The 16,720-nt window shown below is 40.9% G+C and overlaps 1 protein-coding gene across 5 annotated transcripts in view; it reads right to left on the reverse strand.

Moving 5' to 3' along the window:
- Positions 1 to 16,720, reverse strand: part of cadm1a (cell adhesion molecule 1a) — a 420,394-nt gene that overhangs the window by 70,656 nt on the left and 333,018 nt on the right. For all 5 annotated transcript variants that reach the window (XM_074609886.1, XM_074609889.1, XM_074609888.1 and 2 more), the window contains 2 exons: positions 16,430 to 16,567; positions 5,427 to 5,585 (listed from right to left, as the gene is read on the reverse strand). In XM_074609886.1, the coding sequence (XP_074465987.1) occupies positions 5,427 to 5,585; positions 16,430 to 16,567 (297 nt within the window). The remainder of the gene's footprint in view (positions 1 to 5,426; positions 5,586 to 16,429; positions 16,568 to 16,720) is intronic.

Here is a 16,720-nt window from a genome sequence, read left to right on the forward strand (position 1 = left end):
TGGTTGTTGTTATAAAGCATTATGGATATTTATGAGTGCTATACAGTGCTATAAGCAGATTATAACGCATTTTAAATATGTATATAATGCATTATAGACATCACCCGTTTATCAAAAACAAGATTTGTTTCACCAGCAATGTTATCTAAAATGATGGCCAACATTCTGGCAAATACATCAATAGCTTAATGAACCTGCAGACCAGACTTGAATGCTCTCAGCACATTAGCTCGTTTACTCCAACATGTTATTTTGTTGAAGTTTTCCTACATCAGATGATCCAGATAAGTCGAGCTGAGTCATCTCACACCAGACTGATTGCTGAGTCACAACGGTGTAATTACAGTTTTCCGATTGTGATGCAAATTATTCTTGTTCTTTTTCCCCGATTTTATAGCCTAAACGCACAGTTTGGTGCTTACATTTTTAATCAGCCTGGAGACAGAGGGCCCTGAGTTATGATTTCAAAGCCGGCTGTAAAGTTTCACACTGCCGTCCGACCTTCTCGGCAACAAACAACACGTGTTTCGCCATCCATCTGTCTAAATCACACCCTGTCAGTGGCCGGCTCTCAGTCTTGGTGATGGACAGCAGATGGGCGAAAAGCCAAGTCTTCTGCTCAGTGGGCATGCTCGGCTTTAGACAGCAACCCTTTGGTTTTGTTTCCACTCCAGGCACTACATGGCATCCTGCAACTTTTTTCTTTGCTCGCAACGTCGTCTGACCTTGTCATCTCGGAGCCGTAAACATGAAGGACGCCGGGCATCTGTAAGTTGTTTTGATAGCCTCAAGTAGTTATGTCAGGGCTTTCTTGTCTCTGCTTGATGGAAAAACACACACTGCACAGCCAGATCTGGATGCTTCCACATCAGTGGGAATGAAATACCGTCTACAGTATGCGAGGAGGCCGTTATCATTATGCTAACTGAATTATTTGCTTTATTGTGTGCCTCTCCTCATAAGCACTCAAGACGGCACTATCCATCTCTCCGGCTGACCTTAAGGGAAAACCAACCAGGCAAAACAGCTTGCTTTGCTTATGCACATACACATTACGGGCTTATTTAATTACGCTATCCCCTGACGATGGCCTTTTTCTGCTGTTTCTTACTACACAATGCACTCCATTCCACTCACAAATTGCCCACACAGTGAGTGATTGAAATGTAAATCACCTCGTCTATCAGTATAATATATAATCAGTAAACAAACACAGTGTGTCACGGAGTAGTAATAGCAAAAGTACACTTTAATTCAGAGATCCTGTTGTTTATAATTTCCTAGAATGGAGCCGATATGTAACTGGGTTCTTAGAAAGGTTTGTAGAAAGGACTGTAATTTGGTACTAATTATAGGGGAAACGGAGACTGTGGATTTTTAGGCATCCAGAACCATTTAGAGCATTCAGTTTGGTACGACATTAACCAAACAATCACCGTCTAAATGAATACACTCTACTGTAATTAGGTCTTAGAATGTACAAAACAAACCTAAGTGTACACCCGGACAGTTAGCCAAACCCTGCTAGTTGAGTTAGCCCCTGGATGTACAGCTTATACGGCGAACGCAAATGAAACAGCAGAGCTGGAAGAGCCTTTAGATGTGATTTAATTTTTTTTTTTATCTGTTCAAAATGTACCTTAAAGGGAGATTTGTCAAGTATTTAAAACTCTTATCAACATGAGAGTGGGCAAATATGCTGCTTTATGCAAATGTATGTATATATTTATTACTGGAAATCAATTAACAACACAAAACAATGACAAATATTGTCCAGAAACCCTCACAGGTACTGCATTTAGCATAAAAAATATGCTCAAATCATAACATGGCAAACTGCAGCTCAACAGGCAACAACAGCTGTCAGTGTGTCAGTGTGCTGACTTGACTATGACTTGCCTCAAACTGCATGTGATTGTTTTTTCTTGTATGCGCTTGGTATTGTGTTTTACTGATGTTATTGTAAAGCACTTTGTAACCTGTGTTTTAAAAGGTGCTATTAAAATAAAGTTTTACTTACTTACTTAACAACATAAATGTTTTCTCCTGTGTTTCTTTCATTTTCCCTTCTGTACCGAAAATGTTCAGAACCGTGACCCCGAAACTGAGGACATTGTGTACTATTACACCCTGAGTATTCAATTAGTACACTTCCAATTAATTGCTATAGTTTTTAATCAGCGCACATAGAAAGGAAATCGCTTTGGAAATCAAGAAACTGCTGTACAGGAATCTTACTAGTAAATTACAGACCCATGAAATAAAGAGCACAGCAAAAGTAGAAGAGAAGTCAAAGAACATCTATCATTGACTAGATATGTTCCACACAAACAGTAATATTCTTCGGTCAACACGCTCTAAATGTAATATTAATCTGTATAGCGTGAGGTATCAAAGAGGAGGCGCAGTGCAGGACAGGCTACCGTTTGCACAGAGTACGACAGCAGCAGCTCCCGCATGAAGCAGCGGGAGGCGCTGAGCCGGGTGGTCCCTGTGAGCTCTCTGTTATCAGAGGCCAACAAAATGCCACGCTGCCTCTGTAGATGAGCTGATCTCCTCTTCTCGCTCTCTCAGGGAAAGGTCAGATGGCTACAGGAGAGTTTTTTATTTTTTTAATAGAATGCTAGGACATGCCAGAGGCTAAAGACATAAGGTTACAGAGGCATAAAATACATACATTCTATCATTTTGCATCAATTAAAAGATCTAAAACTCCACATTACAAAGGCCTAGAGTGTTTTTTTAATTACTTGTCACATAGCTGGAGTTGTTTAGTTATATGTTATGGTAACCTTATACTTTATGCAAGGAAAAGGTGCTGCAAAATACTCATCTGTGATGCCTAATAAATTCTTTCTATTGCAAAATAAAGCCGTTATAGCTATAAAAACATGACCTCTGACCTCCATTAAGGGATGAATTTAGTTTATTCTTCTTGTTTTGTAAAGGATTTTACTGGGTTTACTTATTTGCGCAACACCTCTGGGGCCAGATGCATAAACAATGTGTATACAGAAAATCATGCATACATCTTTCTCACACATAAATTGATAATTTTTAAAAGTATAATGTGCAGGGAAAGTGAGTGCACCGTGTACATGTCAAAACAGCCATCTCATATTCAGTATTTTCATTTAGTTTCTTAGCCAATTTCACTGAGTGTTGCATTACACACACTATATAATCTGTCACATTAACAAAGACTATTTTTACATTTGACATTTACTTTTCTCTGCTTATGCTCTTTTCGTTTCATTCTTCACTCTATAAACATCATTAGTTCGTACTCTGTTTCGCTCTGAGTCCTATAAACTAAATCATGACTGAGTACCTTTCTTGCCATTCAATCATCATGATTGAGATATCATTGCTGATTATGGTTTACAGGTGCATGTGTGATGAATTGCAGACATTTTGGGTGCTATAAATAATCACAGCTGTGTGTTTTTTGGAGGACTTTTTGCCGTTACGAGAGACATTTTGAGAAATTGCACGTCTTCTCTCCCGTTCCTTTTATTGAGAGATTTGCAAAGTAGATCAAGGTGTTCATAAGCAAACATGTGATTAAGGTGCACGGCTACATCCACTTGTGGTTAATTCTGGGAGCGTTCAGAAGCTTCTTTGTGCGTACTCAAGAGTTCAAGTGTTGTCCCCACTCATATTTCTCTGCACCTGGTCAGTGCACAGTTGCAGAGACAACAAACTATAGTTAAAATGCAGGAACTAACTAGCGGCTCACAGTTTTGCTCCAACTTACAGTAAACTATCAGACACCGTGAGTCTGCAGGGTACTGCTTCTTCAACATATTTGTGGCCCCAAATGACGATATTGTGAATATGCCCTCTCCGGTGCTGCTGAAAGGGCAAACCACTGGCTCTGGATTAAGAGGAGAGACACCACCTGGGCTCTGCAATAACATCAAGAACGAGATGACCTCATTGCTGAACCCTCTGGAGGTGTAGTGGGCTTATCAGCCAAACGCTGAGGAGGGAGGGCGCCCAGTTGAAAATCGTTCCCACTCACAACAGCATATAGATGGATTACCGCATGGGCAAAGTGGGCACATGCACACGGTCCTAATCCAATGGGGGGACCTTGGCTTTAAGATTTATTATTATCTTTTTTATTTTCTTAAAATATTGGAGAAAATGTGATATTTAAAATGTCAAATTTGGTAATGTTGTATGACCAGAAAAAAGCCAGTTGTTTAGGTGGGAGGATATTTTTCACTGCGGTTTTGGTGGCCGTGGCGCTGTACTTCATTTGATGTCTATTTATGTCGGTTATTCTTTCACGGTTTGTTGTTGGTTTTATTTAAATTAAGGTGTGTGTTATCACTCCTAAAGATGTCTACTGTGCTGTACATGGCATGTATAGAACGAAACAGGCTGAAAATGGCAGTAGTTTAAATCCATCATGTCAAAATAACTATAATTTCAAAGTAAAATACATGCTGTGTAAGCTGCACCGAATGTTAGTTTTTTACATTCAAACCTCCTACTGAGGTTTTCAAATGAAACTTCGTCGTCACCCTAAAAAAATTGGAAAAATATGATTTAAATATGGTTATATAAATGTAATTTATGATGCTGTTAGATTGCTGCTAGACCGCCCCGTTAATACATGTGTGAGCCTGTTGTTTTTGAAAGGCTAAACGGCAGGAAACATGGTTTGAAGCAGAATATATGCCTTGTGTGAGACCAAACTCTTGCTGCTTGAGGAGGGCACACGCAGTGCATGTCTACTATTTGCTTGTGTGGTCTGTGGTGAGTTTGTGTCCAGGGCCCGTGGTCATGATAATCCATCCATACACAACAAGCAAGCTCTCAAGGTATGTGCAAACAAACAAGGGATTGTATCACCTATAGTCCTAAACAGAACTGAACTGAGGACAATACAAAAAAACAGAAAGCTATCTTGTAATATGAAGTCAACTGCAACAGCAACCCGGTCTCTTTATGGTGCTTCATAATGATGACAAAGGTTAAAAAAAGGCAAAAAATGTGACTTTTTTTATTCATCATGCACTGAGATCGTTTCCCTCTAATGACATTGCCATGCTCCAAAGTTCCAGTGGGTGGAAAATGTGGGAAATTGATGTCATTTAATTAGTGGAGATGGAACAGTCTACTCTATTGCAGTCCAATTTCCCCCCTTTTATTCATCATAACCTGTGCATGGAGATGATTTCCCTTCACTGACACTGCCACACATGTCATACACCAAAAGTTTTAGTTGGGAAAAAGTAGCAAATTTATGCTATTTAATTAGTGGGGATGGACCACTCTTCTCTATTGCAGTCCAATGTTTGGACTTTCAGAAAAGTTAAGCTGATGAGACACTTGAAAGAGAAAAAAAAAACTTGCATAATGCAGTTTAAATATCCATGCTGATTTCTAATTTATTACCGAGCCGAAGTACTTACACTGCACCTCCAGGTATCTCTGTGCTTGGAAGTCCTTGACGGCAGGGTGGTCTACGATGCAAGACACCGGTACTCCATCATCCTCCTTACTAACGGTGAACGTCAGCCGGCTGGTTACTGTGTACATCTTGTCGTAGGTAATCTCAACTTTAGGCTTGCCTGTGGGAAACATCAAAACACAAGCAGACTTAAACACAGCAATACAGGTGCATTTTGAATTAGTCGATTAAAAGGTCCAGTGGGTAGGATTTCGGGGGATCTATTACCAGAAATGGATTATAATATCCAAACTACGTTTTCTTTAGTGTACATACTCTACATGGGGAGCGAGGCAACAGTGCTCACCCAGCCTGATCTCATGGGAAGGGGTATAAATAGCACGCCACTTTAAGGACATTTTGCATGTCATGATAACACATTTTAAGCTTTTCACGGGTCATTTAACACCACTGGGTTAACGTTGTGAAATGGCTATTCTCATGTCATTTAACGCCACGACATTACCGTGAAATGGTCACGGTAATGTGTAGGCAACAAAACCACTTGGGGTTTAGGAGAAAACCTCAGCATGGCTGGGCTTAAAATAAGTAAAATACATACATAAACAATGGAACATAAGTACAGAAAACACGTCACTAACATAACTCAAATAACTTGATTAAATAACCGCGATTAACGGTCTCCTGGTTGAATGTCCTGTGTTTGTTCAGACTCTTCTCATACATCGTTTGTAGCTATACCTACGGAAAGTAATGCACTGTAATTCATATATATCCCACGAAATCTATTAGTATGTAATCCACATAATTGTCAGCCAGGATATATAAAGAGCGGCGAACGTCGCGTAGGAGGAAGATCGGCGTGGATGGGTGGGTCGAAAAATATCGTACTTTTGTTAACTAATCCTAAGGAAGTTGTTTCCTGTAAAGACAGAAGTTTATTTTGAAAAGACTGAAGGCATGTAATGAGCAGATATTGAAACGTGTTGCTGGACATTTGTAGGAAAACGAACGAAAAAGGAGGAATAACTTTTTCATAAGATATCATACGAACCGTTGTATGAGGATACGTTTGTCGTTTGTTGGACTCATCCATCTCCCCTCCCTCCCACAATAACCAGTCTCTCTCACTTTTTATTGTACGTCACTAGCTCTGAGCGTAGCCTATTCACACGGATGCGTTTACATTGCATTCAGTACAGACTACATGGCGTGAAATGACACGCCAAAAGCAAGAACGGCGTTGTGATTGCACGCCAAATGATTTACAAATTGTTCTGTCATTCATACGCCATTTGGTGAAACTGATGAAGAATGATCATTCTTCCCATTTTTCTTGCAGTCCCTGAATTTTGATCTCTAACGTCTAATCTAAACACAAACACTAAACACAGAGCTGCTTGTTGTCTTAATCACTTGAACGACTCCCCGTAGTTTGCTGGTTGGTTGGCTTCCTCCTTCAGGGCTCAACTGATTTCCAGAGTGTTTTTCACACTAAAGTCATATAATGAGAACTGAGCTCCAGAGGTTTAAGCTAGCTTTACAAAGAAAATATGAATAAAGTCTGCATGCTTTTATTCTAAAAGTCTTTTTGAAAAATATAACCAAAAGTTCAGATTTTGGATTTCTTCCTAACTTGTGCTGAAACTCTATTTTATGCATCCTCGGCACCTCTGGGAGTACTCTGAGAACAACTTGTTTTGTTGAAGGGTCAGCCCACTAAGTTTGACTTAACGAAATAACAAAGCTGAACCCGTTGGACTCTAGGATGCCACGGGAAAAAAAACATGCTTTAAAAATGTTTAGGTCTGATAAAGACCGCCGTTGTTTGGCTGCAAGTAGAAAGTCTTTCTTCCATTGACCTTACAAAATATGTAAAGTGGAAGCGAGGAGGGTGTCCTTGAGAATGGTCAGAGAAGGTGAATCAGCTAACAATTGCCTGCTGTCAAGGGCTACTCTGCGACTGTGAATCACTCATTAGGCTTCATGAAGCCAGATTTATTGTGTGGCCACCTTTCGCGCAGCACCGCCAGATCTGAAGCCTGCAAAGTAACCCTCCTCTGATTAGTGGCTGCTCTGTAATATCACACAGACAATATGTTCTCAAAAGCAATGAAGAGGATACCTCATCATAATCATACAAAATAAGAGGGATAGCTTGCAGACAGCGCGGTACGGCACAGCCACAAAGAGAGATTGATTATTCTTATCCCTTTGTCCTACTTCCTAACAGACTGTTGCACGTGTGTGTTTGTGTCCCATCAATAAAACAGAGAAATGCTGGTAGAGAGAAGAAAAATCAGTCTTAATGTGAACAGTTGCATCCATCAGTTTGTATTTTAGCTGTAAAATATGTACTAAGTGCACCTGTGCTGCCGCTCTGCCACTGTGGTGATGCCGTCACCGTGGTGACAGCTGTCTCTTTGGATGCCGGGAAAGCAAACCTGTGTGATGTGCCTGGTGTAAAGGAACAGGTTGTCATGAATAAATACCACTAGAGGCTTCAGATTCATGAAAGCACCTGAAACGGGAACCTGAAGGGGTCTGCTCATATCAAAATGTCTTTTGAGATGCATGAAACAGTGGTGAAGAGACGTCTTTATTCAAGTCCCTGGCTCTCTGGATCTCCTGCTTTACAGCTGAGGAATTCATTGTAAAATCATAATACTTCCCTACGGAAGCTACGTGTCTGTGGGTTTGAAACCTGCACAAAGGCAAGTAACTAAAGAAGGCTTGTGAAATAATAAATTATACTATAAATAGAAATGTGGTTGAGGTGATCAGTGAGCCTCCATCTTAGTTCCTGCCCCTCCTCTTTCTTCAACCTTTTGCCATTACCAAAAAATTTAAGACGTGTGGCTCCATTTGCACAGGAAGCATATCACCCGGTGATAAAATATATAACAAATGCTACTGCTCGGTGCACCCGATTCCGTTATCCGTTATCAGGCCATTAAATAGGCGTTATCGGTCGCTATAAGCACCATGAATGTGGCTCATTAAGGGCCTACTATGTGAAAACAGTGTGTAATATTTAGGGGGACCTATTGGCAGAAATGGGAAATAATATATATAACTAGAATGGCATTTAAACACAAAAACACTTAGTTAAGTTAAGGAAAACCATTGTGTTTTGGCTTAAAATAACTACGTTTCAAAAGTTAAAGTGAAACTTAATGCTTGTGAACACAAAGACACCTTTCGCACATGATGTGAACCTCTGTCTCCTGGGTTAAAACACTGTCTTTTGTGTCCCATTCATCACCCCCGACTTCCACCTCCTATGGAGTTTCATGCTGTCTATACTACAGGGCCTGACTTCCACTTCTGCTCCTGTCATAATGACTATATACCTTCTTTCGTTGATGTGAATAGATGATAAAATCTACAGGTGATAGTAAGCCCCTGTCGACCCACATCTACTGTATGGTGCTCATAGCGAACGATAACGGCGATAACAGGCCGGCTCAGTGAAACTCTGAAGTGCACAACATAACGGGAACTGCAGCTTGTGAGGTGAATTTTCTTGTTTTCTCCTCGCCTGGATTGAGGTATCTTCACATGACCATGGAGCAGCCACTAGCTCACCATCCACGTGTGCTAGGTAAAGATAAAACAAGTGAATCGTGCTGTGCGCTGTTCAGCACAAGAAAGTGTCAGGAGCCCATTCCTGGAGGAAGCCAGAGGAGACAGAATAGTCTCATAAGAGGGACATCTGACAGAACTCCAAATGTGCTGCATCAAATATGAATGTGTTCAAGTAGAAACAATGTAGCTCTTGAGGGAAACACACTAGATGCATCAAAACACATGTGCCCATTGTTTTCTATTGAAGCCCACTCACTGGAGGACTCATACTAGGTTGATGCATCAGGATACGCCCAGAGTCGACATGCTGCAACACTCAAAGCAATTTATCACATCGTCTCCCTGGGTTGGCACATCCCGGCTAATCTACCGTCACCACTTTTTCTGTGTGTATGGCTCATCCAGTGTGCCAACTAAGGGCATCAAATAATACAGGTCAAATCACATGATGCTACAGTTTGTGATAGGGCCAGCCTGTATTGCCCTTTAGCCCTTGTGTACAGCCAGTTTTCTTGATCATTGTCTTTAGATCTCCCTGCAGTATTAGGCACTGGTCTGGTCACCACAAAAGCTGTAAAGCAGCATATTTGTGCATCCTGAGACATTGGAAACTTGGCGACATAATGACTGCTTGCAGAGCTAGTTGACGAACTAATATAGCTGGCGAGCTAACCACTAACATGCTTGCACTAGTCACAATAGTGCTGCAATCGAAGTGGCTTGCAAACTGTCCGTTACAAAGCTAGAAAGCTTGGTTGATGGCACAGTTTATTCATTCAAGAGACACATTTTATGCCACCAACTCTAGGATAGGGGGTAACGAAAGGGTTCTGTAATTTATCGATACAATGTTCACGTCCTTTTGTGAAATAATTAGTGAACTGTTAGTCATAACTTTTTTTATGTGTGAATTAATACAGTATAATTAATGAAACATTATTTAAAAGTTCTCTGAATCGTTACCTATAGTCATAATTATGGTCCAAAATGAAGTGAAATTGCATAGTTTGAAGTAAAAAACCTTCAATATTGGCTTGCGGGAGATGCCCCAAACACAATATCTCCTGGTACCTTTTGTTCGCTGTAGAAATACATAATGTAATAACGATTGCTGGTACTGGCCGATACACAGGACATGTGAATGAGGGGAGTACTGCCACTTATTTTTTTCCACTTCAAGCACCAATACTCTGACAGAGCAGGATTATATACAACTAGAGCTAATAGGCTTCTTTCCCTTCAAAGGCCAGCACTGTCCAGACCATTTGCTACTGGTCAACAGTGCAAATCTACCAGTAGCCTACAGCTCTGTGTAATATGAAAAAGATAAATAATGATGGATAAATAAAACCAGAAATAGTTCAGAAAAGAGAAGGTGCACTGAGAGTCAGTTTCCTGTATCTGTGTCACGTGGGTTTCACCACTGCCGCCCTTTTAAGAGACTACAGCAGGTCCTGAGTCTATTAACTCCGATGAGAGAAGTGAACGCAGATTATGACCGATTCTTTCATACCATAGTCATCAAAGTAAATATTGGACTCAGTTTTCACAAGCCACATATCTTCAGTACATTCTGATACTAAATTATTTTCTGTCTCAGTAACACACTCTCGCGAGAGCTGGTGATGAATGTTGGCGAACGCCTTGGCTAACTAATTTTCGTAATGCTAAATATGGCTGTTAGCTGTGTAAATATCTAATGTTAGAAAAATAAAATATAAATACATTATGCAAATATGTTGCGCGGTGCAAGAGGTTCAAACCCTTCGGGGGTGGAGTTTGCATGTTCTCCTTGTGTTAGCGTGGGTTTTCTCCGGGTTCTCAGGTTTCCTCCCACAGTCCAAAGACATGCAGGTTAGGTTATCTGTTGACTCTTAATTGCCCGTACATGTAGGTGTGAATGTGAGAGTCAGCCATGTGATAGTCTGGCGACCTGTCCAGGGTGTACCCCGCCTTCGCCCAATGTCAGCTGGGATCGTCTCCAGCCCCCCCGCGGCCATGAACAGGATAAGCGGTTACAGATAATGGATGGATGGATTATGCAAATATAATCAAATCTGCTTCCATCCACAACGTTCGCAACCCTTCCAAACGAGGAGGTGGGAGAGGAGGTGGGAGAGGCGAATACGCCACGACCGCACCAGCTTAGCAGACAGGAGGTGTAAACCATTTCAAACCATTGGCTGAGCTTTAAATGCATCATCTTTTTTTGTAAAGTGTTTTTTATAACACACTTTTACCAATCATTCTGGTGCTCTTGTTGTGATTTTGAATGAGTCTCTTTCTATAAAACTAACTAAGGTGACAATTATGTGACTTTAGTAGAAGAGATCTAGAAAAGCCCTTAAAAAGTGAAGTGACTATTGGTGATGAATTAATGAAAGCTCTCTATTTGAAAACGCCACGCTGTGTTGAGCACTAAGAACATTGTGAGAGACTGTTTTGAGAGTGAGGCCGGCAGAGATGAACGTCACTGAAAGGCAGTGGAAGGTCAAGTGGCACTTTAGGTGTTCTGTAGATGCTAACATACAAACTCAGCTGGCTGTGACTCCCTGTGCCTCCGCTACGCTTCACTTCTTCTACTGTTATCGTTTAACCACATTCTTGTGGGGCAGTAGTGTCTAGTTAAAGAAAGTATATGTCTCTACACTTCAATCGCTTTACTTTTGCCCAAAATATTCTTTTATCCACTTGTTAGAGTCTTCCTGCCGGGGAAGAGCAGGGTAATTGAAATCACACTGTGGTTGTCTCATAAGACTTGAGGCTAATGGCTGTTCTGGTCCCTGTCAGTCAGTGAAGTGCCCTACCTACTGGCTTTTCTTTTTTTAAACCCATCTTCCTTTCTTTCGTCTTGAAAGAGCAGACCGGAATGACCTGCATATTAGCTACATCCCGCAACGCTTCTGTACAACTCCCCTCTTTTCACGACTTCCACTGCAGTCTGAGCAGAAGAACAGGAGATATATCAGTGCCGGGGCGTATGTTGATAAATCACTCAACAACAGGGTAATAGTAAAAGAAAAGATAAGGTGATAATAGTGAAATAATGGGTCTGTGCATATTAAGAGAGATGGCTGGATTTACATTGGCAAGCATGACAATTGCAACCTTTAAATGATATTTAAGAGAGCCTGATTATCCCTCCAGGTAATTAAGTTAAATTCTGGGGATGTTTAATTAGAAATAAGTCTGCCAGGCATGGAGCCACAGCCGAAGGTAATTTAAGTAATTCTGTCCTCGTGTCAGAACTCTGGCACCCTCAGCCATTCCTTTTGCTCTCCATCTTTAATTTCCTTGCTCTCCTTTTGTCTTTCACATTTTCAGCGTCAGCAGAGCAAAACCTGTTTTCTTTTTCACAACAATGCTGCGGTGTCAAGTAAACAAGCTGCGGAGTTATTTGACATTGTTTACTAAAGAGCTTGCATTAAAAATGGCAGTAGTGTTAGTAAATGACCGTAGGTACGGTATGTAAAGTGAAAAAAAGGTGGATTTTATAATGCCATTGTTTTAGGCTGTTTCAGCTAGTAGCACTTTTTAACCTGTGGCGGAAATGGATAAAATGAACTGGCATGCTCTAGTAACAGGTGAGCCTGTAAGTACTGCTGAGTGTTGTGTTATGGTGTAATCTATCAATTGTAGAACTACAAAGAGTGCCGAGCCCATTCTGTAAATGGCAATGCATTCCCAACAAGTGTGTGCAAACAGCATGGGCGTGGGGTTGAGAGCCATTCAGCGTCATACAAATGGTTTTTCTGCCATTCAATAAAACAAGCAAATTAGTGTTGTTGGAAAGCTCAGTTAAAGTTAGGCTGCATTACAGGAACATCCTGTCTTTAAGGTCCAGTGTGTAGGATCTGGTGGTATGTAAACACTGATATTTTGTCTCTTTGCTTCAATACTCTTTGGCTACGGTGACCGATGCAAAAACACAAATGTCCCTCTCTGGAGTCATTTGGAGCAGAGCCAGTGTGTAGAGTGTGTGTGTACATGTGAAGTGAGTGGTGAAGCAAGAGAGAGAGAGTGTTGGCGATGGGACCGAGTAACGTTATCGACTCCGGCTCAAGCAGGAAAAATTAACAGAGCTTGGTTTGTCCTTTCTGGGCTACTGTAGAAACATTTAAATCTGTAGATATAAATGGCTCATTCTAAGGTAACAAAACACAACAATTCTTAATTTCAGGTTATTATACACGAAAGAAGAAATACATAATAATATTATATTCCATTTCTGCCAATAGATCCTCCTAATTGTTACACACTGGTCCTTTAACTGTTTGGTAACCATGGTAATTAGGGTTAGAACCTGATTTAGGAAAAAGCCATTAAGTTCCAGATGGGAAAAGTGTATTACACAAGAATCCTAATAAACTCTCCTAACTTTAGGATAACTGTCCTAACTTTAACTTTTCCGCCACTTTTCTTCTGCTGTTTGGACATAAGTGCTGCCTTCCTCTTCCGATCACTTGTCAGAGTACTTATTTTCTATTTGATAGCATCAACGCTTCATTGGATGCCGGATACTGCCGGAGACTGTGTCTGCTATCTTTGCCCACTCTCTGTCTTTTATCTCAGAGGAGCGTTGTTGTAAATTTCCCAAAAAGAACGTCTTTGGATTTCTCTACAGATGTTGCACACACCTCTAATTCATCTGTCTTGAAGTTAAGTGCTCACCGTTGTTTTTGCTCCACTTCATTGGAAGTTTCGGTGTGTGCACAAAGTTGTTTAGCTGAGATGAGAAAAGAAAAGTTCTGTTTGCTAGGTAACAGACATAAAAGTTGATAAGCGATGTTGGATTGTGTATTTAGGATTTACTAACCTGAGATAGGATGAAGTAGGATTCCTATAGTTAGTGCTTCTGTAATACCAAATTGGGAAAAATCCTATCTTAGACTCCTTCTATCTTGACTTAAGTTTCTGTAATATGGCCCCTGGTGAATACTCAGTACAGTATAGTGACCACAAGAGCATTACCTTTGACTAATCAATACTTACAGCCTTTATGTCAATACTTGCCTGTATGCACTGGTCAGCAGAAACATAGTACTGCAAGGAAAATTGACTGAACATTTTTTCAATTTTTGTGATGTTAACAGCTACTTTTAAGACAATCCCTGACCTTGGCACATTGGAACATTCTCAGACCACTAAGGGTTTAATGTGCTGCAGTGTAGAGGTGAAGCAGCTCAGGGCCTTCTACACAACTTCTGATTAGGACCTTTGTTTCAAAGTCTTTACAAAGCTTGCTGTCTGGGCTCTGAGGTGGAGCTGCCTGGCAGGAGGCCTGTTCACCCCTGAGCTCTGCTCACACTTCTGAAGCTCAGCTACCTTTGATGAAGGCATGAAAGTTGTCGCGGTGCCAACAGACTCTGGCCACCGCTGCACATCCACACTGCTTTAATGGAAACTATTCAAAGTCGCAGCAGAGCTCCATTTAAAGAGCAACAGCATTGATGCGAGCACTAAATAGGGAAAGGGAAGAAAGGAACTGGATTTATATACATGGCATAAGGGCTTAAAAGATGCATACGTGCATGCAAAAGTTAGAATTTGGAAACACTTAGAAGTAGAATGTGCACACCTGCAGAAACTTGTATGCAGGTGCATTTTTGGAAACAATAAGAATTGCAACACTTGTGGCAAAATAGCAAAATAAAAGATCTTTCTCAAGGAAGTCATTCCAGGGCAAATAATTCATGATGACCCTTTGAGGCCTAAAACAATGTATTTTCTGTTGGTTTGTTCAACAAACCGTGCATGAAATGACAAGCAGCCTGTGAAGTGTGTCATTTGGTGCATACCAAAATTGCTTTCACCTATAGCAGGTTTGTCCATTTCCAGGTTCCTCCCTCGGTGGAGCAACACCACTGATGAGGCCGAATGCACTATAAAAGCAAATGCGCAGGAAGGGCATCGAGTTCCAGTGTCCCCTGATGCCCACCGGTGGGGCCGGTAACAACAACACACTATTTGGCATCGACTTGGATACATCGAACCACTTCTTCTTGATTTCTGAAATGGTTCGGCTGCTGTGACATGCTGCCCCTCAAGACATTTTGTCTTAATGGTTTAACCATCACTCAGAAAATGGTGCAGTCCACCTGGTCTCAACAATAGCATTAATATTGCCAGCTTTTTTTTATACTTAGTCATAGTCCTAAGATTAAAAGCCCACGTCAGTTTAAGTCATCTACTTCCTTCTTAAGCTTAGCATGTTTTAAAACTCTGGACATTCTAGTTTTGTCTTAGTCAAAGAAGACCATGATCATTTCCAACCCAATCTCATGGGAAGGTGTGTGAATAGAACGACATTAAAAGGATATTCCGCATGTCATGAGGACACATTTTAGGGCTTTTCGCATGATTTGTTCGCTGCTTTTCGCATGACATTTGTACGCCACGCAACAAAACTACGGTAACGTCTGCAGTTAGGTTTAGGCAACAAAACCACTCAGTTAAGTTTAGGAAAAACATCATGGTTGGGCTTAAAATAAGTACGTATACTCAGCTCATCTACAACGTAAGTATGGCAAACACGTCACAAACGTCACTACTGTCACCTCCCCTCCCGCCCACCATAAGCAGTCTTTCTCACTTTTTATTCTACGTCACTAGCTCTGAGCATAGCATATTTACGTAAATGCATTTACATAAACATACTACACGGCAAAAGCAGAAAACCCCATTCTTATTGCATGCTTTTGTCATGTGCATTATTGTGTCAATCATACACCTTTTGGTGTTACCGGGCTGCCATTTTTGTCTCGTTATAGTCAATATAATGTGATAGCATTTTAATCAAATTTAAGCAAAATGCATCCAGGTTAGAATACACCTGATTTCAGTGTAAAATACTTTTCAAAATTGCAGACAATCTGATCTGACGCCATAGAATTTAAGTAAAGTGTTCTCTTTTATGCTTTGTGGACTGACTTCATCTTAAATAAGCAGCTGATTCATTTGCTTATCACTACTCACAATGGTTGAGTTAACAGGTGAAGAACATTTCAGGTTCATTGTGGGTTCTAAAGAGAAAATTGCAGTAAAGTGGCAGTAGTATAATATGGGCAGAATCAATAATCAGAAGGTTTTGAAAGCATAAAGTACATGGTTTTCTTCTTTTGTGGAATTTGTGTAATGTTCCATGTTTTTACAAAGCGAGGCGAACAGTGACTGCAGGAGGAGGTTTCTTTCTTCTTAGAGGTGACGCATCAGTCAACCCTTTTTTCTCTAGTTCATGTAACATGTAAATGTTTGTGTCTCACAGAGGTTTTCATTTCACAGATAACCAATCGAAAAGGGACAGATGACTGAATATTTATGAAAGGAACTTTAACTGCGATACTACATAATGTGTTAAGAGAAGAAATGTCTGGATTGATGATTGTAATTGTCTCTTCGTGTGCGGAGTCGACCTACCTGGAAGCTCTTTATCTCCCTTCATCCATCGGATGGTGGCGGCAGGCTTACTGCTCATGGCGGTGCAGGTCATCTCCGTCTCGTTGCCCTCACTCAGGACCTCATCGCGGGCCTCGATGATGGGGTTACCTGGAGGAACTACGGCAGGAAACACAAACAACACTCTGTAAACATGAGGGGGGGATGTTGTACGTCTACATCCTGAGAACTACATGATGAAGTCAACAGAGCTGACTGAGAGGAGAGAGGGTTTATTTTAAAGTTTGCATTTTTAAAGTAGGTCAGATGACA

The sequence above is a fragment of the Sebastes fasciatus genome, chromosome 16 (genome assembly GCF_043250625.1).
Source record: "Sebastes fasciatus isolate fSebFas1 chromosome 16, fSebFas1.pri, whole genome shotgun sequence".
NCBI lineage: Eukaryota > Metazoa > Chordata > Actinopteri > Perciformes > Sebastidae > Sebastes > Sebastes fasciatus.